This window comes from Lonchura striata, chromosome 3 (genome assembly GCF_046129695.1).
Source record: "Lonchura striata isolate bLonStr1 chromosome 3, bLonStr1.mat, whole genome shotgun sequence".
In the NCBI taxonomy this organism is placed as follows: Eukaryota; Metazoa; Chordata; class Aves; order Passeriformes; family Estrildidae; genus Lonchura; species Lonchura striata.
Window position 1 is genome coordinate 69,083,286 of NC_134605.1, and position 25,223 is coordinate 69,108,508.

Genomic DNA, 25,223 nt, shown 5'->3' on the forward strand with positions numbered 1-25,223 from the left:
TGCCCTTTCGAAGACGACTCAGTAGCAGCCACCCTACGAAGTACCGACTTCACCCCATCACCCGGAAAAGCCACACAGGAAAACACCTTACATAGGGAACAGCAAACAAGTATCTAAAGAATCGGAATCGAGGCACGCTCTGAGATGGAGTCAGCACGCTTCGATAAACTTGACCCCCGCGGCTGGAATCCACGGGAGCTCCCCGACCCACGCCCTCACCGCCACAGCTCCGACCCCCACACCTCCAGGCAAGGCAGGGCAGGGCCAGGTGACGGCAACGCACTCCTCCCGGCACCCCGCCCTTTCCGTCCCGCTCTCCCAGCCTGGGGCTGCCCCCAGCACTGTCCCGGGCCGGCGGGGCGGACACAACGCGGGCAGGCGGGCGGCCCGGGCCCGGGGGCTGCCTACCTTCACGGCTACTTCCGGGGCCGCATCGACGGGCAGGGCAGGGGGCGCGGCGGGCGGCGCCCGGAGGTGCAGCACGGCATCGCGGCTGGCGAGCACGGCGGCGGAGCGCTGGGAGCCGCCCTCGGTCTCGGGCTCCGAGTCGGGCTCCGAGTCAGAGCCACCGTAGGAGGCGAGCGCGGCGATCGCCGCCGACATCTTGGCGCGGGGGATGACGGGAGGGACAGGTCCTGGCAGCTCCTCAAGGCTCGAGGCGTCCCTTCCCCCGCAGGAGAGGAGTGGAGCTGCGTCTTATAGTTGTGGCTTATCAAAATAGAAAACACACTCTAAAGGTTAAATTTGGTTACAGAATATACAGGCATTTGATGGGAGAACATCCCACTTGGCTGTTGATGGTGCTTAACCTTTCAGGACTCCATAGTAGGACTACAAGCTTCAGCATGCAACGCGGCGCCGCGCTCGGAAGTTTCCCCTCCGGCGCTCGCCTTCACTTTGCGCGGCGGCAGGGGGGGAAATATTCAACCTCCCGGGGAGAACCCCAGCCGCCCGCTTCTTCCCCCACACAAAGCGTCTTCGCTGTCTTTTCAACAGAAGGCAGCGGAGCGCAGAGCTCAGCCCTGCAAAACCCCGGGTTGTCATCCGCGGGCTCCCGCCTACTCCGGCCCCGTGCCGTGCACGGGGAGCTCCGCCCCCTCGCGCTGATTGGCCACTGACACAGCCGGCTTCTGTTACGTCACAGCGGCGGGACTCCGCCCCACCCGCGCCGGGGAGAGGGAGCCCGGCGGGCCGGACTGTACCACCTGCCCGCCCGCGGGGTGGGGGGCGGCGGCGCATGGACCAGCCCGAGCGTCGGGCGGTGGGGGGGGGCGGCCGGGTTCGGCCGCCGGGTAAACAGCGCTTCCCCCCCGCTCCCTCCCGCCCGGCTCGGCGCGCCGGGAGAGGCCCCGCCCCCCGCGCGCGCACACACGCGCACACACACAGAGACACGCGCGCGCTGCCCGGTGTCTATTGTGAAGCCGCCGGGGACGCTCCGCGCCCGCCGCCGCCCCCCGAAACACGGAGCCGCCGGCTGGGAATGGCCGGCGCCGCCTGAACTTCCAGCGCCCGGCGGCCGCGGAGGGAGGGGCTGAGGCTGAGCGGCGTGAAGGTGCGCAGCGAGGGCAGGCGAGTAAGTGCCCCCCGCCCCCCTGCCTTCCTTCCCTCGCGGTCTCTGGGGCGGGCGGCAGGGACCGGCCCCCGCTCCCCATCGCCCGCGGAGCTGCGGGACGCGCCTACCCCACAAAGGGACCGGCGCTCGCCAGGTGTCGGTCCCCTCCCCTTTGTCCGCGCCCGCGCGGGGGGCGGCGGCGGGAGGGTGTGATGGAGGGAAGCGGGGAGCACGCCGCGGAGCCGCTTTCCTCCGTCTCCCCGCAGCCCCCGCGGGCAGGGGCATGAGGGGGGCGTGTTGCGAGGCGGGGGAGCGGAGGGGGCCGCACTTGTGCCGGGGCACGGCGCTTCCCTCTCCTTCTCCCGCTGTCGGCCGCCCCGTGTGCCCGCGGCGGGGTCGCTCGGCGGGGAAGGGGCGGCGGAGCGGGGCCGGGGTCAGCGCGCGGGCGGGCGGGGGGCGGCGGGGTGACGTCACCGCCGCCAGGTGCGGGAGAGGCGCCCCCTCCCCTCCCCGCCGCGGGGCCGGGGCTGGCCAGGGCAGAGGTGCGGACGGGCGGCGGGACCGCCGGCCGGGGCGCAGGGGGATTCGGTCCGGTTCCAGGGCAGAGCTGCCCGCTGGAACACTGCTACCATTGTTAGGAGGGCTTGGAGATCGCGGGGGATGGCCGGGAGCGAGGAGAAGCACGTAGGTTCCAACTTCTCCCAGCCCGCTCCCGAACGCCTTCCTTTGCGCCCGCGGGCAGGAGAAACGGGAAGGACGGAGCGCCGGGCGAGGGCCGGCTGTAACGCCAGGTGCGTGCATTGCACGCGCTTGCACCTGGAGCGGTACAGTGCCGTGACTTCCCTTCGAGCTGCATGTGCTTTCAGAATTAAAGTGAGCGCACAGTGACATCTAATTGTGACACAGTGGCATTTAATCTGATTAAATGCTCTACTTTGAATTTTCCACCCTTCTCAGCGGTCGCGGTTTGACATATTTGTTTTCTTAGCTTGAGAAGGTATCACTTGGTTTTATTTGTTTTTTTAAAAAAGGCTAGAATAAATCTAGCGGACATATAGAAAGTGTTGGTAGTGTGGAGTGGAGCAAGTTGCTGCATTAAGATCTGTTCTATTAGACACAGGTATGCTATGTTTTTGTATGCTAGGACAGGATTTAGGTAAAAGTCCCACACATTTCAACACCAAGACCTTTTGTTTGCATCTCCAACAACTGAAATATGCTGCACTGAACTAGCATTTCATATGGTAATGAGCTGACTTTTTAATGGTAAATCTATGGATGATGAATCCGTAAGTAAGGAAAGCTATATGAAGCTTCACATGAATCACTGCTTATTAATATCAAAAGGGGCTCTTCCCCTGCAGTCAGTTGGTTTATTGGCAGCAATTGTTAACTGATTCCATATGACTGCATTCCTTTTTCTCTTGGCATGCAGATCATAGGTATTGTCTGAAGTTTAAAGGTGTGCTTCCTGAAAAGTGAAAAATTTCAAGGCCTATTTGTGCAACCAGTGTGTGATATTTCATCTGGAGAACTGTGTTGAAAATTATTAAAGTAGTTCTGCCTTGTTAACCTTGAATTTTAGGTGTTTGAGTCACAAAGCTTTGGTGGCTGACATAAGTATGTTCAACTATGTTGTATTCAAGCATCCAAGTTTGCTTGCCAGTGAAATGTAATCATCTGGGATTCTGGGTGCTTTTGTTGTAGAACCTATGAAAATCACTTACTGGTTTAAATTAGCTGCCTTTCTGGTACCAGCAGTAGTAGATAAGCAAATACATGTGAAGGCATTCAGGGCAATACTGTCTGAAGTTTCCCGTTGCTTAAATAGTAGCAAAGATTAATTTTCAGCAAGCAAGTCAATGTCACTCCTGGGTATGAAAAACTGACCTGACTATGCTTTGAAAGTGTAGATGGCTAATATACACCATAATCTAAAATCTGGTTTTGTCAGAAAAGCTGAGGAGTTGCTCCTGGTCATTTGTGTTGAGCTAATATGCTGGCTTATCTTGACTATCAATGGCATATTTGTAATTTCAAAAAGAGTTTGATTGGTATAAAACAAACTGAAAGGATGATACAGCTTTTCTAAAAAGCTCTGCTCATTGATTGCTGTATGCTGTATGTTCCCTTTTAACCGAGTTCCATAAAATGTGTTGTTATGCGTTGGATGCTGCTGGTTCTGAGGCAGACTGAAGTAGTGGGTGGGAGATGGTTTGGGTTGCTTGGCTTTGCTTTCCATCCAGCTTTTTCACTGCTGCTTTTCCTTGCAGTCACTTACATTCCTTTGGAAAATTAAAGCAAGAGAAGCAAAAACTGTCTCCCTTTGTACAGCAAGGGAGACAGTTAACATATCAAGTGGGCCTTTTAACACTTGTTTGTTGTTACTCCTGGTGGTAAATACTGTACCAAGTATTACCATGTATTTTTCCCTGGTGAAAGGAAAGAGGAAGAAGTATTTTAAGAGTGGTTCCTTGAGCAGTAGAAGCCTGGCTTTTACCTTTTTTTGTTTTGTTTTTTTTTGGTTTTTTTTTTGTTTTGTTTTGTTTTGGTTTTTTTGTTTTGTTTTGTTTGGTTTTTGTGTGGATTTGTTCAGGGTTTTTTTTAAACCCTGAGAGTGGTTGTAAGCTCTAATGGAATTTTTTTTTAGTACAGTCTCATCCTTTTGTGGATTGTCTAATGTCTGACAGGGTGTTAGTGCATTCTGAATCCTTTCCCTTGGTCAGGACAATCACAGCATCTTGATTTCATGAACTTAGCATTTTATAGGTATCTTTGAGAATTCTACACCTCTGTCAAATTTGGTTAGTTTCAGCCAGCTAGTTTCCAAGTGGAGGAACACCCATCAACTCCCCCCCCCCAACACTTCCTGTTTGAGACCGGTTTGCTTCACCTTTTGGGGTACACTATATTAAATTTTAACTCAATGTTTCACAAATTTTCCTTCAGTCTTTTTCTTCCCTATAGCTGATCGCAAAATCTGTTTCCCTCTGCTTTTAATGTATTCTATCCTACTTTTTTTTCCCTTTACTTTCTTTCATAGTTCTTTTTTTGTTGATTTCCATGATGGGCATGCTTTATATCACACTCTTGTGCTTTCAGCTGGTTTTTTCATCCGCACAAAAAATGATGCATATAATTCTGCTTATTCTCGTTTTTCCTCTCTGTGTTTTAATACTCCTAAATTGCTATCAGCCCACTTGCATGTTCTTTCACTTCTCATCCACCAAGATCTGTAATGCTGCAGTTTGGAGGAAAGGAAGGAAAAAAAATCATGACTTATCAGACAGAGGATTGAATGAAAATATGAAGTTCTATTGTCTGTGGGCTACAGCATTTGAAAGAAAATCAAGTTTTTTTGCCTTGGTTCATATGCTCATATGCTGAGAAAAGGTATAATGATGTAAGTCTTATCAGGTTACTCCTACTGCATTTGGATTGGGCCCTTTTATAAGCACCTGCTTGTGTGTCTGATGCATCAAGGTGTACTCTAATTTAGCTGCTTGGAGACTGAAGCACAATTTAGAACTCGCGCTCTGCTATTTCTACTACCTTGGAGCCTCTGACTGCTGCAAGGGTGATAATACCCCTTTTCTAGTTTTTGTTATTTTGGACTATATCCCGGATTCTGAAAGATACCAAGGCGCCAGATTGCAAAAAGAGTTCTCTGTTCCAGTACATCTGTGAATCAGTCTCCTTAGGTTTTTTGGAAGGGATCTTGAGGTTGTCTGACACAGATTACATGCTATATATTTCATGTTTACAAGGTGTGGTTTCAAAGAAAGAATGATATAGGATAAGAATGGAACAACTTAGACTGTTGTACTTACTTCAGATGACTTTGCAAACTAAATAATATTTGTTGCATTTGTTGCTCTTCCCTAGAGGATGGGAGCTGTGCAGCTTCTTCAAACTCCTCAGCTACATATGCAGTACTGCGAACTGCATCTTACAGCACAAGCTGAATGAGTACTGTGTTGGAGAGGCAGCAAAACTAATTATAGACTTCTGGGAATATAAACATTTAGCATAATTACAAATTTATATTGGCTTTCTTAATTCTCTGAAAAATGTTGTTTAAAATCAGTTAAAGGACAGAAAATATCATCAAAAGTGTATACGTTTCTGAAAATATGTGCCTGTATTTTTTGGAGAGGCTAGGTTGAAAGCTTGCTTATATTAGTCTGTTGGTGTAAGAAATTACATTATACATTCAAAGAACTACAGAATAACAAATAAATGTAGCTACATTTTAGCAAAGCTCTTAACAAAGAGCAGCAATAATGGATACTTTTCAATGAGCTTATACATTTTTGTTGGTTGACTTTTCAGTTAGATACTAAGGTTGTGACATGAATTTAGTCTTCTGACAGCTGATTCCATGCAGAAGTAAAATATTATAAATACCCTAGCAGTATGACATTTAAAACTTATTAGAAAACAGGAATCTATTCTAAAGCCAGGTATAGGTTTTTTGGCATATAATAAAAGGCATTAAATTGTGTTGAAGCATTTTTTTATAGCTAAGGCATTTGTACTGTCTTTCCCCCATTTTTTTTCTGCTGTGTGGTAAGCTGTATTCATTTTCTGCAAATATTAATAGAGTGTCTGTTCTCTATTTGTGTCTTGCTTTCACAAATTTGAAAAACAAATTTGGTAGAAAATCGGTCAATAGATTTTAAGTTACTGAAGGAGAGTTTCTAACAAATACTCTGCGAGTGGTCTCAAAGTTTGCATAGGGAACAGGTCTGGAAATCGTTGGGTGCTCTTAATGAAATAATATGCACACAAAATTCTCTTTCTTTACAGTCACAACTGCCTGTAGATAGAAGTATGTGATGACAACAAAGGCTGATGGTAGACTCAGTAGTACTAACTGAAATCACAAGTAGTTGGTACTGCTTCTGCAATGATAAATGTGCCTCACTAATCTACGTGGGGTTTTGATTGCAGTAGTAGCAGAGTGGATTAAATATGAATATAGTTCTACTTTGCACCTTTTAAAAGGTGTAATTAAAGGTTCCTCACACCAGGCTATTAAATGAAAAAGCCGTTATATGAAAGGTAAAATATTTTCATGGATCACAAAAATCTCTGAGAGGAATTAACAGAAATATTAACTTACAGAAGACTTATTTTTTTTCTCTTAAATATTTAACAGGAGTTGTCCAATATCTTTTATTAGTCATCTGTAGAATTTGAGTCATCAAGTAGAATTGCTTACCAAGGATTTAAAACAATTTAATCAAAGTCACAAATATTGGAAAAGTCACCTGAGAAGTCTAAGCAATCTTTGTGAAAGGACAGCAGGATGACAGCTAAAACTGCCTGTTGGTATAGGCAAACCAGTGTGTTTTGGAAGCAGAAAATAAGTTTACATTTATATGTCTGAAGAGTTTCTAAATTAACTGTATTAATAGAACAAAAAATTGAGCACTATTACAGTTTGATAAGGTACTGTTATCCAAATTATAGCTGTAATCAGAAGTGGGCAAAAAACCAGAGAAGGAATTGCCATTATATACAAATTCATTAATTCTTATCTGCTATTCAAAGTGCATTATTAACTGTCAATTAGTTTAAAAGAGAGAAATCACAGTATTGTAAAGAGTTTGATATGATGGATATGGCAGTTTTTCAAGGGAATGAAAAGATTGGAATTATTTGCCCAAGGAAATGAAAGAAACTGAAGAGTGGGCTATAAAATACATGTGAATTTAGCTCTCCAATAGGAGATGTAAAACCAAAAAACCCTTCAATCACTAAGAAGCAATTTTTAGCATATGTTTTTTGCGAGAAGGGAATCGAGTCTTTTCCTGTGTCTGCTAAATATACCTGTATTTCTCTCTATCTGTGTATCTGTATACCTGTCTGTCATTCAGTGTTATACTGTTTCTCTTGAACACATAGAACCAGCTTAAATTCCTTGCTTTATTTGCTTCAAACCAATAATTTGAACTTTGTTCTTTCTCATCAGATGTGACTGCTCAAATAAATTAATATTCATTGTAATGAGGTATTCTCAGTTTTCTGTAGCTGAAATAAATATTGTAATTTCTGGGTTTTGGAGTAATTTTCTGGCTGATGTAATGAACTATTTTACACAAAATGAAGCGGTCCAAAACAGAGGGATAAAGAGTAAAACTCCTGCATCAATAGATTGAATATAGAAATGGCTTGTAGCATGGGTAAGGGAAGTTTGAAAAATCATGAATGAAAATTAATGTATGAAGTCAAGCTGTCTTGGACCAGTCCAGCAAGTTTATGATCACCCTTTTTGGATGTGGAGTCTTCTTTCAGAGTAGCTCTTTTATCTGGCATCTGCACTGCATGGTAGATGTGTGGGTTATGGAAAACTGATTGACCCTAAGATACTTCACTGGTCATATTTATGCTGAATACTATACTGAAGTGGTTTGTCCAGCAGCTCCCAGTTGCCAGTTCTGGTGTAATGGCTATAGAGTGGCCAAAATGAGAGTTGTTACGTATATTTCTCCAACATGACACTGTTTGTGGTTTGAGAATCTTTTACCTTCCAGGCACATTCAGGTTCACATATATTGTCTGACAGATGAACTGTACCAGATAAGTGATTTTCTACAATGTTCTCATTATCATAAAACAAAACCACACCATAGTAATTTTGGATCAGGTCTTAAAGTAATTTAAAAAAATTGGGAAAAATCACAAGTCATTTATAACTTGATAATATGTGGGAACTTAAGTAGTTCAACTAGCACTTGTAAAAGTGGCATGCAGAGTCAGCTTTTCAGTAAAAAAAGGAAATGCTTAACTTGTTAAATCTTGTTCAGCCACTAGCCGCTGAATGTCTGTGCAGAAATGCTTAGAAAGGTCTTTTAACTCTCAACTGGTTCTGCCTTTTGTTGATATTAAAGGAGAAGGCTGTGATTGACAAACTTTCCCAATTGTGTTTCCATGTGCAGTTGTGAAACTTAGCAAGCTTGAGAGCACAAGTGAAAATACAGGTTGACTTTGTCATAGGTCTCTTTTTTTGGAAGCTTCTCTTCAGGAACAAGAGCTTTAAAAAAATTGTCTAATTTGTGAGGAAGGAACTTTCACTTCTATGCTACCCAGCTACCCAGTATGGTAAATGTTGGTCTGTGCTGGTAATACAGGACAGTGATATTTATTACATCTTAATATTCTGAGCAAACTGCTCTGGCTGATCCTGCTTTGGGCAACCTCGAATGTCCTATAATTAAATGATCTTCACAGGTGCCTTAGACTGCTGTAGAGATGGTAATGAAAGTTTCTGGCATTGCAGTTTGATCTGAATTTTCCCTTGTGCAAATAGACCAAACCCTATACAACACATGTGGTGTTGCAGGGCCCTACACTGGCTGAGGAATGGCATTATATGGCAGGGTACATGCACGTAGCACTCATATGCAGAGGGAACTGAGGTTGCTCCGCAGTCTTGAAGATTCAAGACTGTTGTGCCACGGAAGCTTCCAGTGTGGCACTCGCTGGAAGCGGTGCTGTCTGCGTCCCCAGACAAGACAAGGGGATGCATTCTGTGGCTCAGGGTAGCATAAGTAGTCCACTAAAAAAATAAAAAATATCCTTGAGTTAAAAAGAATTAACACTTTTTGTTTCCCGTGGAAATGAGCTTCAAACAAATCTGCCTTCAGCAAGTTCCATGCTACTGGGAGAGATTCTGTACAATACAGTCCAAAAAGAGTATATTGTCTACCAGCTATGATGTTTCCAGTAATGGCAGTCAGATATTAGGAATTATCTGTGTCTAGCTGATTTAGCTAGACTTTTATCCATTCTACTTCTAACTATAAAATTTTATTTATTTGTCAAGAAAATGGAAGAAATTTTATTAGCAAGGAGAAAGATTTTTGTTTATACTATTGCTCTAAAAGAGGTCTAGTTCTTGTCGGAGGAGAATTGGAACTTTCTTCTGTATCTGTCACTACTCAGCTGGTTAACACATTATTTTATTCTGGGGTCTTTAAGCCCTGGACAGGTTTGTATTTCTCCTGTATGGTCATCTTATCTGTAGGAAAGTTCAGAGTGGTGCTTCATAGCTCAAATATTTTCAAGTACTGGCAGTATTCATTAAAAAATTGATAGCAGTGATATTACATCAAAAGGAAAAAGAAAAAAAAAACTATTGAGGTGGATGGGATTGATTCTTAAGATATATCATATTTCATAGATTCTTAAAGCACTACCATATTTATAGGCTGTCTTCTAGTAAGCTATAGTTTCCTCATAAGTTTACTATCTTATCTGTTTATTCATTAGAAATCTAATCAGTATTGCAAAAAGTTCAAAATCTGTGGACCATTCCTTTGAATGTCTGATGATTTGGTTAATACAACATAGCATGTAGTTCTTGGAATGACCTTCTCATGGTGGATTGCTGTGGCCCAATGATGGGACATCTCAATAAATGTATGTAAATTTGTGACCTAGAATTTTTATTAATTCTGAACTTCCATCAGCTTCTGACACCATTCTCTCTGCCTATGTATTAGAGTTTCCATGGGAAGTAGCTGCTTAATGAGCAGTGTTGTTCTACAGTCATACTTGGTAAGAAGCTTCATGTAGAATAGCTTACTGGTAGAGAAATATCCTTATTACTTTTAATAGTTTGTCTCTTGCCCTGTTGCATAAAACAGCCCCTTAATTTTATCTTCCGTTGTTCCTGGGAGTGCATTGAAAAGCAAAGCCATTTGTGTATAGAAACAATCTAAATAGGTCATCTTCTGTATCTGAGCATTTTCAGAAATATAAGTGCTTTCCAGTAGCTCAGTACTTATATATGGAGTACTGGCTACTGAGGCTGATTTTTTGAGCCTGAATGTGATAAGAAGTAAGTGTTTCAGATTTTTGGAATCCTAAACCATATGCTGATTATAGATATTCTAGTCCATCCTTGATTATAATGAGCCTCTTTACTAATAGTAATTTTTTTATTTGAAACTGTCTGTGTCATTACAAAAAGAGTATTTTTAGAAAAAAAGGTTTAATTTTATTAGGAAAGAGATAAAGATGTGGGTTTAAAATAGAGACAGTTGGAAAAAAAGCTTTAAGAGCTGTGTAATGCAGTCATAAAACACACTCGATGTTGAGGTACTGTTCTGTTTTTTGGTCAGTTTTTGTTTTGATGTTTGCTAGAGAGAGCTAAGAACTCTGCCTGATGGTAACTTTCTAGAAGGCAGAGGAACTTCTAAGGACAGATAGAGATTCTTTTCTACCTGTTTTATATCTCCTTTTTCCAGGAATTCATGAGATCATGTTGCAACACTTTCAAACATGCACTATAAGAGTCTTTAAGTTAAATTTTCCACCTTCGTCAAAAGTTCAACTTCCAACATGAAATGTTTAATGCTTTGGTTTTTTTTTTTTTTTTTACTTGCAGCTTGCATGTATGCCATTTTTGCAAGTTAGCAGTTTAGCTAATTTTTCAAGATATTATGTCCATTTAGATCCCAAGACACATCTGTTAGCTTTATTTTTAGAGTGCTCAGCTACCTCTTAGCTGGAGTTGCAGACAAAATGATAGATGGTTGTGATTTCATGTTGAAACAAGAGCAACCATTTGGACACTGTTGTTGATAGGACTACAGAGAAGTCTGACTCACCTGTATTTGAGAACAGTATTTGAACATTTTGATTCAAAAGAAGCGCTTCAGAAAAATCTATGTCATGTGTGACTGTTATAATGTTTACATATCTGGAGCCTTGTAGAAGGAAAATAAGTGCACAGAGTTACGTCTCTTCAAAAAATGAAAACATTTCCAAATGCTTAAGGAAACACTTGGATATAATTATAATAATATTGTTCAGATTGGCATATAGTTTTTTTCTGAACCTTTTTAATGACAATTTATATCTGGTACATGGTGGTCTCACTGTAGTGCATGGATTAATATTGTCTAGAATTATACAAGCCTTGGAGATAAGATTTAATAAGTGATGTACAGATCTAATTTAAAAATATAAGATCTGGAGGATGTATTGTGTGTCCTAACGGCTGAGTCATACACAAATGTTTGATCTTTTTCTGCTCTTGTGAATCTTGACTTGTTTTGTGCTTAGTAGAACAATGGTAAAGGGAAGGTGAATAATATTCCAATTTGTATTTGTCTATAATGTATTTTTAATATATGTGTTGTCCCCACAGGAGGTAAGATGTATGCTTTTGAACTCTCAGAAGACCAAGGAAGATACTTCTGCTTTGTAGGGGACAGACCTAATATCAAAGATGGGTACCTTGTGTCCTGGCCACATTTTGTAAGAGAAAATAAGGACAGCTGCTTCATTGTTTGAAAGAAAGAATGTAAGCAGCTGAGTTCATCTCCAGTGGATAGAGAAGGTTGTCTACAGGTTTAAATCTGACAGATGAAAATTAGAGGAGGGATAGACTATAAAGTTTACCTGTCTTTACTGTCATTCACAGATTTTAGATTCATACCATACTGAATGTCAGTAGTCTGGAAGAGGTTAAAATAGGTTTCTTCTCTGAAAGGCAGTCCATACTGTTCTGGGCCATATGATGGGGCTGAGGCAGTGCTAGCTCATTTCCAGACATGAACAGATAGCTGTCTTCAGCTGCCCATGTAGGTGTACTGTAAATGTTGTATTAGATCTAGGCTTTAACATTATGGTCAGATTTGACCAAATTGTATGTAATAAAAAGTTGTTCGATACAACATGTAAATAAAAGCAAGATGAGGTGAGGTTTTTTGTTTGTTTGTTTTGGTGCTTTTGTTGTTGTTGTTGGGGTTTTCTGGAAAAATAAAGTTGTCTGTGCAGAAGTGAAAAAAAGTATCTTTTCCATAAAAGCTGATGCACAGGTCTGTGGGAATGGAGTCAGTGTCTTTTAGTGTATTTATTAGAAAAACTAAGTATGCTTCAAACTAACCACTACTAGTGAGTTGGTTTTTTTTAATATCTTCCCTCCTCCTAATATTTCAGTATGGAGTGAAGTGGCTAGGCGTACTTCAGGTAAATACATTTTTTTTATAACATTGAATAATCTTGAATGCTATTTGGGGACAGACAAAAATCAAGCTCACCAGTAACTATCACATAATGACTTAGTAGGGAAATGAGAATTGATAGACTGGAACCATGTTTCATTGTGATTACAAACGTCTCTCTTTCACCCAAACTGTTGTCTCGGCAGGATCGTGTTTTTCCCTGTACGTATTAAGTTTAAAGTTGCAGTGTTTTCCTCTCTTCTAAATACAACACCTCAGTAAAGTGCTGATTTACCATCAGCTTTATTTATTGCAATGGAGCATGAATTTATGAAGGTGATTTATTCCTACAGGCAGCAGAGAGACTTTGAGCAAAAATTCAACACCTACCAGTGTTGTTCCCCCATTTTCAGTGCCTAATATGTTTGAGCAGAATCTGGTGGTATGCTGCAAACCTTCACTGCTGTGATGCAGCTAATAAGAGCGTCAATCAAACCTTTTCTAAAACAAGTAGTTTTCAAACCTTTTTCCTTAAAGCTGCTGAGCATTTGTTTACTGCAGTTTGAGAAACACTGCAGTGGTTTGACTGCTCAATTGTACCTCTGTGCATATCCACAAAAGACAGCTGAGAATGAGGAATGCAGAGAGGCAATAGGTTCACTGTCTTTCAGTGGAGAAATGAAGGTACCCAAAATTGCTGCTTTGCTAAAGGACCTTCCATTAGAGAATGCCATCTAATGCCTTTGTTCTCACCTCAGTGTTTGCCATCCATGGTCTGTCTCACCTACCCAAAATGGCCCCCTTATCTGTAAGGGGACATTATGTTTCAGTGCAGTATTAAAAGCCCCTCAGATTGACAGCTGCTGTCATGGAGAAAGAGATCTTTGCAGATGTGTGACTGCTGCTTTTTAGTAGCTGAAGAGCCTTGAGTCACTTTAATGGTCTGTTGTGGCATGTATATAATGGATATTTCATGGAATTCATAAGTTGCTCTTTGTCAGAACATTTTGAACTTAAGGTATTAGAAACTAATTGAAGTGAACATTTCCCTTCAGCCCTTGCTGACCTCTGCAATCTACGTTACTGCTTGAAATAGTACTTGCATTCACTCAGCCATTAAACAACTTCTAGTGCTGTACTCTGATCTCAAGAGTGTAGTTCTCTTAATGTTTTTTTTTAAGTTGGCCATAAAAAAAAGACAACAGCTACTGTCAGAAGTATTAAGCAGTAACGTGCAATGTGAACAGGCTAGTTTAACTCACTCCTAAATATAATTCTTCTAAAAATAACTGTACTCCAAACAATAAAAATTGACATAAGTTGACAGCATGTTTTAGCAGATGTTGACAAAATGCTGACTTCTAATTTTTGAGCCTTTAGATAAAGAAATGTAATCAAAAAGTAACTGAAAAAATAATTGAGAAAATAATTTTAAAAAAATTTAAACTCTTCTTACTGTCCTTGTCTGGGCTTTTTTTTTTTTTTTTTTTTTTTTTTTTGTCAAGTGAACACTAGAAGAAGCATTTCATTAGTCTTCTGTTTTGTTTTTTTTTTTTCCTTCATCTCACTGTCTCTTCTGTTTTCTGCAAAATGGTGATGCCTGCTGAGACTCTAGTTTGAGCAAAAGAAAAGATCCTCAGTTGTGGAGTAAGTTACTGTTCACAGTTCTTACCTTTTTGTTCCTTGCTAAGTGAGACAGTAAATAAAATGCTTTGTTCTCTTTTTGTGGTAGAGGTAAGTGTTGCCTGCATGATAAAGTAGAATGATGACACACAGAACTTGCTTTAATGTGTAGATACACACAAGGCTAGGCAAGTAAATGTATTACAAACTGTTACAGCTGGTGTCAAGCTATGCTTGCTTGAATTGGTGGGTCACTTCAATGGATGTGGAAGGCTTAGTAATTTTAACAGCCTAAGTAATGAATTGTAAATTACAGTTACTGCTTTAGTTTTTTTAAATAATTGCTCTAAATAGTAATAAAGAATTTCTGTCCATTGTTATTCACAACACTATTCTGTTGTGAGGCTTATCACTCTTTCAAATATTTTAAAAGGTTGGACTGCTAAAGTGATGTGTTATACTGTGCTTATTTTTGTAAGTTCATCATTATGTATCTAAGCAAGAAACTGCATTCAATAGGAGTAGAATTTTAAAATTAAAGCTAGAAATTTGTATCAAGATGAAGACAGCAAAAGAATAATGTGTAACCAATAAATTCTACAATGTAAAGACTACAAACATTTTGGTTTACTTGTAATAACTAGTGTAACTAGTATAATTTAAAGAGCTGCTGATAAGGCACATGGTGTGATTCTTGGGGCTGCCCTGTGCAGGGCTACGACTTGGACTTTGATGATCATAGTGGGTCCCTCCCAACTCAAAATATTCTCTTATCTATGACTCAGTGATACGAAGAGAAGGTGAACTTTGCTGTCAGATTTTAAAAATTTTATGTCATGGTTTTTTGGCTTTGTTTTTTTTTTTTAATTATTAGCAATACTGATACATATGGGGATTTTTTTAAGGAGTGTTTTTATGTCATGATATGTAAAGCTTGCTCAAGAAAGAAATTTTTAGCTAACTCAATTAATTGGTTTATACCTGGGGCATGAAAGAATATCATTCTAACCAAAACTTTGCAATTACTGTTTAAAAGATTTGTTTATGCTTTCATTTTAGACAGAACTGTATTTGGAGAGAACAAAATAAAACCATAATTCAGAGTGATTTTTTTAATTGGATGAGTTTTATTAAAATAAAGATGCACAAGGCAGACTAGTCATCTTCAGTGGTAGGTGATTTGTATGTGAAATCCTAAAGGTTTGCTGTGTGACCATTCACAACTATAATAAATATAAATGTCATGTAGTATTTTGTAGCATTTATAATTGTTATAATGAAAGCCAAACAGAACTTTTAGACCTTCTCTGCTGTCTTTAATATCTGGTTAGCAGTGTTATTAAGGAAGAAAACTATTTGGTTTCATCTTATTATTGTCTCAAGACTGGAAGAAACCAGTAACTACAAATGGGGTTTAAGAGGTGAAAAAGAGTAAATTACTAACAAGAACCGTGAGCAGCCTCAGGATCATGTTGGCAGTTATGTTCTGGAAAAGATTTGCTCAGGTTCCCAACTGAGTCTTAAAAACTCTGCCACCAAATTAAAGGAAGCCTCGAGTGTTGTTGTCTGCAATAATAGTCTCATTTCTGGATATTACTAAATCACCATTATAGCACAATTTATGTGGACATCTCTGGAAACCAATTTTAAAAGTTTATTACAGCTTTTCGTAATGAGCCAGATTTAGCAAAATAAAATAGTCTTGAAATCTGCTGAGATGGTCTGCACAATAACCTGTTTACTTGGTTTGTTCTTCTATGCCAGTTGCTATGTTCAAGTGAAATCCTGGCTCTTTCAATAAAGTTGTGCTTTTTACATAGAATAAATTATTTTCCTGAAAAATAAGCTTTGTATTTGTCTGCTTCTCAACAAATTTGGTTTATTCCCATTGGTAGTTACTAGAAAATGTCAAAGTGGAAAGTCAGAATCTAAACCTTGTCATATTCCTTTTCTTTCCAGTTACAGACTATGAATAGAGAAGTTTTGCCACAAGAACAAGAAGTTTGGTTTGAGGCCCTCTTTTGTTAATGCAACTACTTAGATGGGCTTTGGGGGGGTGAGTTGGGGAGATTTCAAAGTTATTTTTCAATCCTAATATTTGGCAAGAAATCGGATGAGTAGTACTATGAAGAAAAATAAAAGCCACTAAATAAGAGGTGAGTGAAAACTTGTCGCTAAAAATGCATTAGCAAAATGCCCCCTCTCTTTCACCTACAAGGTTGAAACAAGAACACAGACTAGTCAGTCATCATTTGAATCCACTAATTTCACATTTTGTTTTGTTTTGAAAATGTGTTCTCTCTACTTAATTTCTGTCCCTCCTTGGATAAAGGCTAAACCTGACAAATGTTCTGCAGACATGAGGAAACCCCTGTTGTGGTCAGTCTGCCATGTGTGAAAAAGAGAAAGATATTTTGGTTTCCTTCAGCATGGAATGAGAATTATGATGTCCATAGTTGTCTGTGATCACATCCTGGTGTGATGAAGTTGCAAGACATATGGATAAGTGGGATCAATATATGACATTATCTGTGACAGCACTGAAGTTTAATCATTGAGTTTGGTGAAGCAGCGGGGAGGCATCAGATGGAATAGAAAAAAAAAAGCATTAGCAATTTTTTTCAAATGCTTACTGAATTTGATAGGCAATGGAGTCTTCTGTGCAATTTCTCCCCTAGGAAAATTAAGTTTTCAAACTGCCAATTTTTCTCATAAATTATTTAAAGCCCCCACCCTTTTGAAATTGGTAGTAAAATTCTCAAGGTTTTCTTTAATGATGTATTAAATGTCTATAGCTTTATATATATGTAGATTGCACTGTGAAGGAAGTTGAAAGAGTGGAGAGGAATTGAAGGATAGAAGATATGCTATAAGGAGGAAATTAATCTGGGAGCTGGAAAAGGGGGAGAGGAAGATAAATGTATGTTGATAAACAATTTAGGAAAAAACCAGAGGTGAAGGAGCTTTGGAAGAGAGCTCAAGCATGCAGATATGTACATTTGAGAAGAAATAGAGAATAGCAGTTAGGGAAAGGAAAATAGCCTTCTTTATGGGAAACATAACCCTTTATACAACTATATATAATCAGTGGAAAATATTGAAAACAAAGTAGAAGGAGAAAAGCAAGCAGAGAAAGGTAACAAAAATACTAAGGATGCAGAGCATCAAAATGTAGATCCTTCCTAAATCAGGGTCTTATTTAGGAAAATAAGAATTTACAATCTTACAAAAATGTGACGGAAGAGGGTTATGGGATACAAAACTAGATTAAACTGCAACTTGAGTTTTTTAATCTTACAAAATTTACAATCTTACAAAAATGTGACAGAAGAGGGTTATGGGATACAAAACTAGATTAAACTGCAACTAGAGGTTTGAAACCCTATGCAGAACGTAAAGGTCTGTAGGTATTAGTAGAGCTTATTTATAAGCAAATTTGTTTTATTTGAAGAACTTCTAGAAAGTCAGTCTAATATCTTGTTAGCCATTGTAATTCATCCTATAGTCTTAGAATATCTATTAGGTTTTCTTTCATCGTACTTCCTGGCAGATGCTTTTTTCCTTAAAGATAGCAACACAAGGTTTTGCAGAGCCAGTTATTTAAGTGTGGGTATGAGGCTTCAGTGCCTTATGTTAACAATCTACACAAAGCCTCAGTAATGTATGGTTTTAAGAACATTATGCAGTCAGAAACTTTCTGACTTACTTAGGCTAATACGTTGTATAAAATGCTTGTACTGTGGACACAACTTGAGGCAGAAAACCTGTCTCTGTTTCGCTTCTGGATCTGTATTTTGAAAAAATAATGGATTTTATACATATATAGTAGTATATAACATATATAGACAGTATTTTTAATGTTTATAAGGCTAATTGATTTTCAGAAATGTGCTTGTTAAAATGCATATTGTCAAGAAATTCTTGAGGTATTGATTTCATTAAGCAGTCCCTGCTGATTGTTGTTGCATTCAAGGCTCCCTGCAGTTGCATGGTCTTAGAGTAAGCAGGATTGGGTACTCATCCAAGGTCTTTTTGCTTTTTGTGTTTTTTTTTTTTTTCTGGATTATATTTTGATTGGATGAAAATTTTACCTGCATGCTTGAAGTAGAAATGGGTAGAAATTTCAGAATTTCTATCTTCTTAAAAAGTGGTTGTTAAATTATTACTAAAGTATTCATTGCAGATTTATGCAAAACTTTTCCAAGAATTCTTTCAAATCTATTTCAGCTCTTGTGAAATCAAGGAGGCTTTATAATTTATTTCAAGAGAATCAGGCTACTTATTAAAAGAAGTAGGGAAAGCTGAGTGGCTGCAGGGAATTCCTGAAGTTCCTCTTTAAAGACAGAAGCTGTCTTTTACATTCTCATCACTGCTTAATTCTAAACCAGCAGAGAAAGAAAATAAGGCATCTGTGTAGATTTGGAACTGGACTTTACAGTTGTGCTTTTGTCAAAAATAATGGCAATGAGTATTCTACACAAACATTCTTTCTAAAATCTCAGCTGTAACTGGTCCTTATTCTTCTTAAACTAGGACTTTTTTAGAGGAAAATAATTATTGTAAATACGTTATTTCAAACTGGAGACACCCCATTGTGTGAATACTTACAATTACCTTCTTAATTGCAAATGTGACATTATTGATGAGGAAACTTTATTAATGAACTTAGGGATGAGGGAGTTTGAAGTAAAATAGGCAATAACAGTGACTGTTCAAATGAAATAAGATTTTATTCTGTCAGTTCTGTAACATGGTAGAAAAAAGATTATTCTAAAATCTAATAAGCAGTTTGCATGCATAAATTAGTTATCAGTAATCTGATGCCATGTCAGACAGACATCTTTAATTGTTTATTTTTCTAGAAGAAATAAATGTATCATTTAAAACAAAACATTAAAGTAGTGCTGGGAGGGGAAGGGGGGAGGGAGGGCAGGGGGTTTATTTTGCATTACGTTATTCTCAGAAAGTATTCTTTTAGTGCATCATCAGGACTCATTTAATTCAGACCATTTCTTCATGTGTTATATACCTCAGTTTATGAGACACATTTTATTTTAGTAGTAATTCCAGTCTTCCTTCCTGTTTTATTTTGTATTGAAACAACTGTAAGGAGGAAATAGTCCTACAATTCTAAGATAATTATCATAACACTAGGAAAACTTGGTTAATTTTTCCATATATGCCTTTCCCTATTCTTTAAATTCCCTAACAGTTCTCCGCCCTTTACCATCCAGGAGGGCCCTGTCCAATTTCCTAATAGTTTTGAAGCTGGAAGCCCAAAACCAGTATTCTAGGTTTTCCCTACCAGTACCGAGTTAGAGGCAGAATGGTAACTTCTTGTTTGTTTGTTCTTGTTTCTGGCTTGTTCTTTTTCTTCCTAATACAGCCCAGTGTGCCATTTGCCTTATTTGTGATGAAAAGGCTTTGATGGCTTGTCTTCAGCTGAGGGTCTGGGTCTGTTGCAACCCTCAGGTCCTTCTCAGCAGGACTGCCACTTGTCCTGCCAGCTGTCAGCCCGATCTCCTTGTACTTGCACCATTTCAGCTGACTCATTCCTCGAGTATCTCCATGTCATTCCTTCCACTATTTTACAGTGAGTTTGGGTATGGGATTTTGTTTAGGTTTTGTTTGTCTAGGGTTTTGTGTTTTTTTTTTTTTTTTTTTTTCCATGCCAAACAGGATCAGAACTATATGTCCACCACTTCTTACAATCTGTGGTAATTTAAAGATGATTCAGGAATCAAGGACTTGGAAATGTGAAAGAAAAATGGTGAACATCTTGAAGGCCCAGTTCCCAAAGGACTTCCTTAGATTTGTGTCTTAGAGAAGAAAGCTATATTTCCAAACTTGTAAATTACCAAGAAAAGGAATACGTCTCTTTTAATTTTCATCTTTGCAGTGATGAGAAGTTATTTCTACTGAACAGTTGTATAGTGTTGAAAATTCTGTAATTTCTTAGTAGTAGTCCCAGCAGTGGTTATACAATCACTTTAACTCAGTGTTCTCTGTTGGCCTTTGAGGATGTCATCCCAGTAAAGGCTGTCTATATATATAGTACTTGTTGAATCTTTTTTATAGACAAATAAATATGTCCTTTTTGGGGATGTAAATACCAGCAACTTTCAGATGAGGAAAAATGAACAGATACGTAAAAAATTACATTAAAGTCACGTTATGAATATTTGCAATAAAACCTGCTTTATACCCATGTATTTCAAATATATTTGTCATCAAAATTTGTTTTGAGTAATATAGTTAAAATTTGGATTATTTTACATAAATAATGAGATCAAGCTCTTATGAGATAAACCTCTTAAGTATTTCTTTTGAAGATACAGTTTGAACAGAGAGTGGAGGAATGAGGTCTGATAGATCTGTGTGTGAAGAAATTAATTTTGTTAATCTTTTGTTCATGGACATTTTAAAAGACGTTTTCTGACAACCTAATCTAGTAGTTTATTTTTCCTTAATATTGCAGCTGAAATTAAAGTCATCCATCATAATGATGTAGATAAATAAAGAAAATATTCCTCACAAAGGTGTTACTACAGGCTAATGTTCATCTGGTAATGACATAGATAATAAAGAATAATTTGAATAATGTGTGCACAGAAAGTTACTGTGACTGAGATAAAGAATGCAGGAGCATTTTTGTCTCAAAATCAGACACTGAAATGTTACAAATAAAACTTTCCTGTGATTCTGATGGTTTTGTTACTGTTTTACCAATTAATACCGCAAGATTAGGACCAAAAGTGCTTATATTTGGTAGACGTATGACAAACACTGGTAGTAGCAAAGCAAGCCTCCTTCCCACACACCAAATGCTGTTGCCTGCTTTCAATTCACATTTAACAGTCACTTTAAGGATGTGAAAGGAAGCTGGGTGTTCCTTTCCTTCTTCAAACTCAAAGGTTATTTTCCATCTTTAACAGTATTTTATTTTGTGTTTTAAATGGAAGATGCATAGATACGACTGGTCTCTTCTCTTGCCTTCTGAGAAACTTTCTCATCCTGATGAAGTTCAACAAGGCCAAGTGAAAGGTCTTGCACCTGGGTTGGGGCAATGCAAATCCATACAGGCTGGACAGCAATTCATTTGAGAGCCGCCCTGAGGAGAAGGGCTTGGGATGTTGGTGGAAGAGAAGCTCAGCATGACCCAGCAATGTGTGCTCTAAGCCCACAGAGCCAGCTCTGTCCTGGGCTACATCCAAAGCAGTGTGGCCATAAGGTCAAGGGAGGGGATTCTGCCCTTCTGCTCTGCTCTCCTGAGACCCACCTTGAGCACTGCATCCAGCTCTGCACTTGCCCTAACATGGGAAGGACATGGACCTGTTGGGACAAGTCCAGAGGAGGCCATGAAGATGATCAGAGGAGACTGGCTTTCCTGTGGAGACAGGCTGAATGTGCTGAGGTTGTTCAGTCTGGAGAAGAAAAGTTGTCAGAGAGACCTTACAGAACCTTCTAGTACCTAAAGGGAGCTTCAAGAGAGCTGGAGATGGACTTTTTACAAGGACATGTGGTGACAGAAAAAGGGGGAATGTCTTCAAACTGAAAGAGGGTGGGTTTAGATTAGTTATTAGGAAGAAATTCTTCACTGTGAAGGTGGTGAGGCACTGATAGAAGATTTCTGAAGAAGGTGTGTATGCCCCATCCTTGGGATTTTTTAAAGCCAGGTTCGATGGGGCTGTGAGCAGCCTAGTGGAATATGTCCCTTTCTGTAAAAAGGCAGACCTCTTTAGAGGTCTCTTCCAAGCCAAACCATTCTGTGATTCTATGAATTTATGGTGCACATAAATTGGAAAACAAAGGTCTGTTGTGATTTCACTGCACTTTTACTGGAACTCCACATTAATTTTTTTTCTCTGTGTGCTTTGTTACAGTCGTAGCATATTAGAATCAAAAGACTAGTGTTGTGCTTCTGATATCTGAGCAGGGGGTATTTTTGATGGATATTAAATTTGGTTTTGTTCAGTTGACTTTCTCAGCTGGAAATGTAGTGTCCACATGTGTAAAATCTCAGAATGGAGTGCTGAATTCCCAATAAACTAGTTGATCTCAGAGACTCCCAGGTGGAGTTACTTATCCATTTTATGTTTGTCTTACCTATTATTTTGCCATGAGCTGACTAATTCAGGCAAATTTGTAATCCGTGTAGGTATGATGACAATCCAAACAGTAGTGACTCTGGAAATAGATTGTAGGACATTATGTTCCCTGTATTTCTCATTTTTACTGCAGGGCAAATGAATATATATTTGGCTCACAATGAGTACACCTGCTGAAATACAGGTCCTTTGCTCAAGACTATTGCTGTGTGCCAACAGCATTTATTATAACTGAGTTTTTTCAGTCAGAAGAGCAGTAGGAGGAATAATGCATTTAAATATACCAAATCATATTTAATTTGTTGCTTAGCAGCCAAAGCAAATTATGGAAATCTCTGAGACAGATCAAAGATTGCTGTAGTATAGGGATTTCAGATAATCTTTCCCTTTTTTTTTTTTTTTTTTTTTTTTTTTTTTTTGTTACTTAATACTATACCGAAGTTCAGAGTTTGAGGGAGAGAGATCTCTTTTCCTAGTTACCAGTGTTCTTGTTAGCAAAAATAATTTTGATTAAACCTAAAATGGCATCAGGAGAAGAGCAAAAGTGACTGCTAAAAAAAAGCAGAGTGGGGATAAGAACACAGGCAAAAAGAAAAATAATTCTGCCTTATGATATGGCACCAGATGAGCACTTCAGTTAGATACATAGATGAGAAAATGTTTCTCTATTCCTGATCTGGATGTTGCAGGAATTCCCTGGATGCCAATTTAATTTGCAGGTTTTTTCACCATTTAAGTTCCAGTACATGGAAAGTACACTAAGTAGTCAGTGTTATTGTGAAGGTATGGGTGATTCATTTTCATATTGTGCATAGGGGAAACTATGTTATGTGTGAAATCTCAGTTGTTTGGTATTAATTTAGTTTTGTTGTCTATATATGAAATATAATAATTACCATGGCAAAAGCAAACACAAGCTTTGAGCACATACAATTCTTTCAATATTCTTCTGTCTCCAATATTTTGCACAAGAAGGAGTTACCATGAATTGATGTTTGGGGGTTGGGAGTGTGGAACATAAAATCTATTTAAAGATAAAAGAACTTTCAAATACATGGAAAAGTAAGATATGTATGTAAATGCACACAAAAATAAAAAGAAAAAAGGTAGATACTTTTAATATGTAAACATTAAAGTATGTGCAAATAGGGATGTTCATATATGAGCAGTGAAAGATCATCTGAAGGGCTGATATAGCTCTGTAACAAACCTTCCAAAGCTCATGCAGTGGAGAAGGATGTAGGTTAGGAATTTTTTTTTTTGAGCACAAAGAAAGCAACTGCTGCAGTCCATGACAGCTGGGCACTGTAATGGGAAATATGCATGCATGTATGAACTGAAATGTTTAAGCTTAAACCACGAAAATGAACTAATTCTGAGTCAAATGTTTTGTGATTGCAAATCTGTTGCTGTCATGAATTATTCTTCACAGAAACTCAAAAACTTTTAAACAGAAAAATCCTTTTGGTGGGAAACCTGATGTAAACTAATATCTTTGGTACCCAGCACACAAGCGTGCAGGCCACAGTCCATTTTCTTTGATGGTTAGTTAGGAAATAGAAACTGAAATTCCCTGGCTATGACCACAAGTGTGATTTTTAACTTTAACTCTTTGGGTTTTTCTTTCAATTTCTTTTGGTATAAAGATAATGTTTACCCTTATTTTAAAGTTCATCGTTTTGGTTTAAGTGAGTAATCCTTATGTGTGGGCAGCATCATTTTGAGGGTAGCTTTTGATGCATATAAGCAGCTGTTGCAGAGAGATACTGGATATTTATGGAAGTTGGGTTCAATGATTTGGGCTTTTTTGTGTATGTAAAGGAGCAGAGTATTTTTTATGCTAACATAGAGAAAGAAATGCATAGTTTTTAAAATAACATAGAAAATGCCAACAACTTTTATATCACAAGTATTTTATAAAGAAAAACTCAAAAGCACTACAATCTGAATGTTTATTTTGCTGTGAAATATTTCTGCAGTTTGTATTGCAGTTTGGTCTTCTAAGAATTCTGTTTATTCAGCATCCTTTGTCTAAAGGTATTTATGTACTTCAAGGCTTAATTGGATTTAGTAAAACATGTGAGAAACATTGGAAGTATATATTTTCTTTCATAAGCAAAAGCTAAAGGAATGGAGAATCTTTGTGGACCGCTTAAAATTAACACAATGTAAGAAGCTTGGAGTTAGAGCCAAGTCTGCTGACTCATTATGCCCTAACCTCAAAATTCTTACTTTTCATTTTTTGGCATTCAAAATTTCATTTCAAAATTTAATTTCAGACAGTTGCAAAATTCTAGCTTACAGAACAATGTTGACATAAACCTCATATATCTCAAAAGATTCTTTGGTACTAAAGCTGATATTTTACAAGCTAGTTTAATTATAATTGAGGGAAGGGCTCTTACTGTGTTGTGTCTGCGGTGCAGTTTGGTTGGTTCTTTTTTCCTGACAGAAACAGATACTGTTATTATAGTCTACAGTTTCAATGGAAATAAAAAAAAAAAGAAGAGAGCGAGAGACTGAAGAGCTTGCAGGGAGCATTATTCTGGTGTTTCACTAATGAAAGTCAAAGATGTTACCAGTCAGCAGTGAGCATCTTAATGGGCAGTTTGCTTACTGACAAAAGTCTTAAGGGAGATAGGCTACGAATTAGAAATGAAATTACCAGACGTGATCTCTTTCTGTAAGGTATAGCTTTTAGTCTGATTTGTAAGACCAATTTCTTTAGCTGTACAGGAACTCTATTTTTCTCAAAACTTATCATGGATAAGCTTCTCTCCATGTTTTCTAGATGAGCCATGTATCTTCAGCTATGGGGGAAGTTTCTCACAGGCCCCTTGTCATGTGCTCACTTTGAGAACATGAGATCTGTATATTTTTGATGGAACTGTTGCTGATTGTACATGTGTGGTACAGAAAAAGCACCAACAGAGATTCCTTGTGTCTATCAGAAAGGCAGCAACCAGGAGTGGCCCCAAA

At 39.0% G+C, this 25,223-nt stretch overlaps 2 protein-coding genes across 4 annotated transcripts in view; one reads left to right on the plus strand and one right to left on the minus strand.

Annotated features, from left to right (window-relative positions):
- Positions 1-995, minus strand: part of CDC40 (cell division cycle 40) — a 37,947-nt gene extending 36,952 nt beyond the window's left edge. Inside the window, exon 1 of the mRNA XM_021553761.3 lies at positions 409-995. Within this exon, the coding sequence (XP_021409436.1) occupies positions 409-603 (195 nt within the window). The 5' untranslated portion in view covers positions 604-995. The remainder of the gene's footprint in view (positions 1-408) is intronic.
- Positions 996-1,287: 292 nt separating this feature from the next.
- WASF1 (WASP family member 1) overlaps positions 1,288-25,223 on the plus strand; it is an 87,149-nt gene continuing 63,213 nt past the window's right edge. Inside the window, exon 1 of one of the 3 annotated variants that reach the window (XM_021553799.3) lies at positions 1,288-1,573. The gene's annotated coding sequence lies outside the window, so the exon portion shown is untranslated. The remainder of the gene's footprint in view (positions 1,574-25,223) is intronic. The other 2 variants (XM_021553800.3, XM_021553801.3) reach the window with 2 other exon arrangements.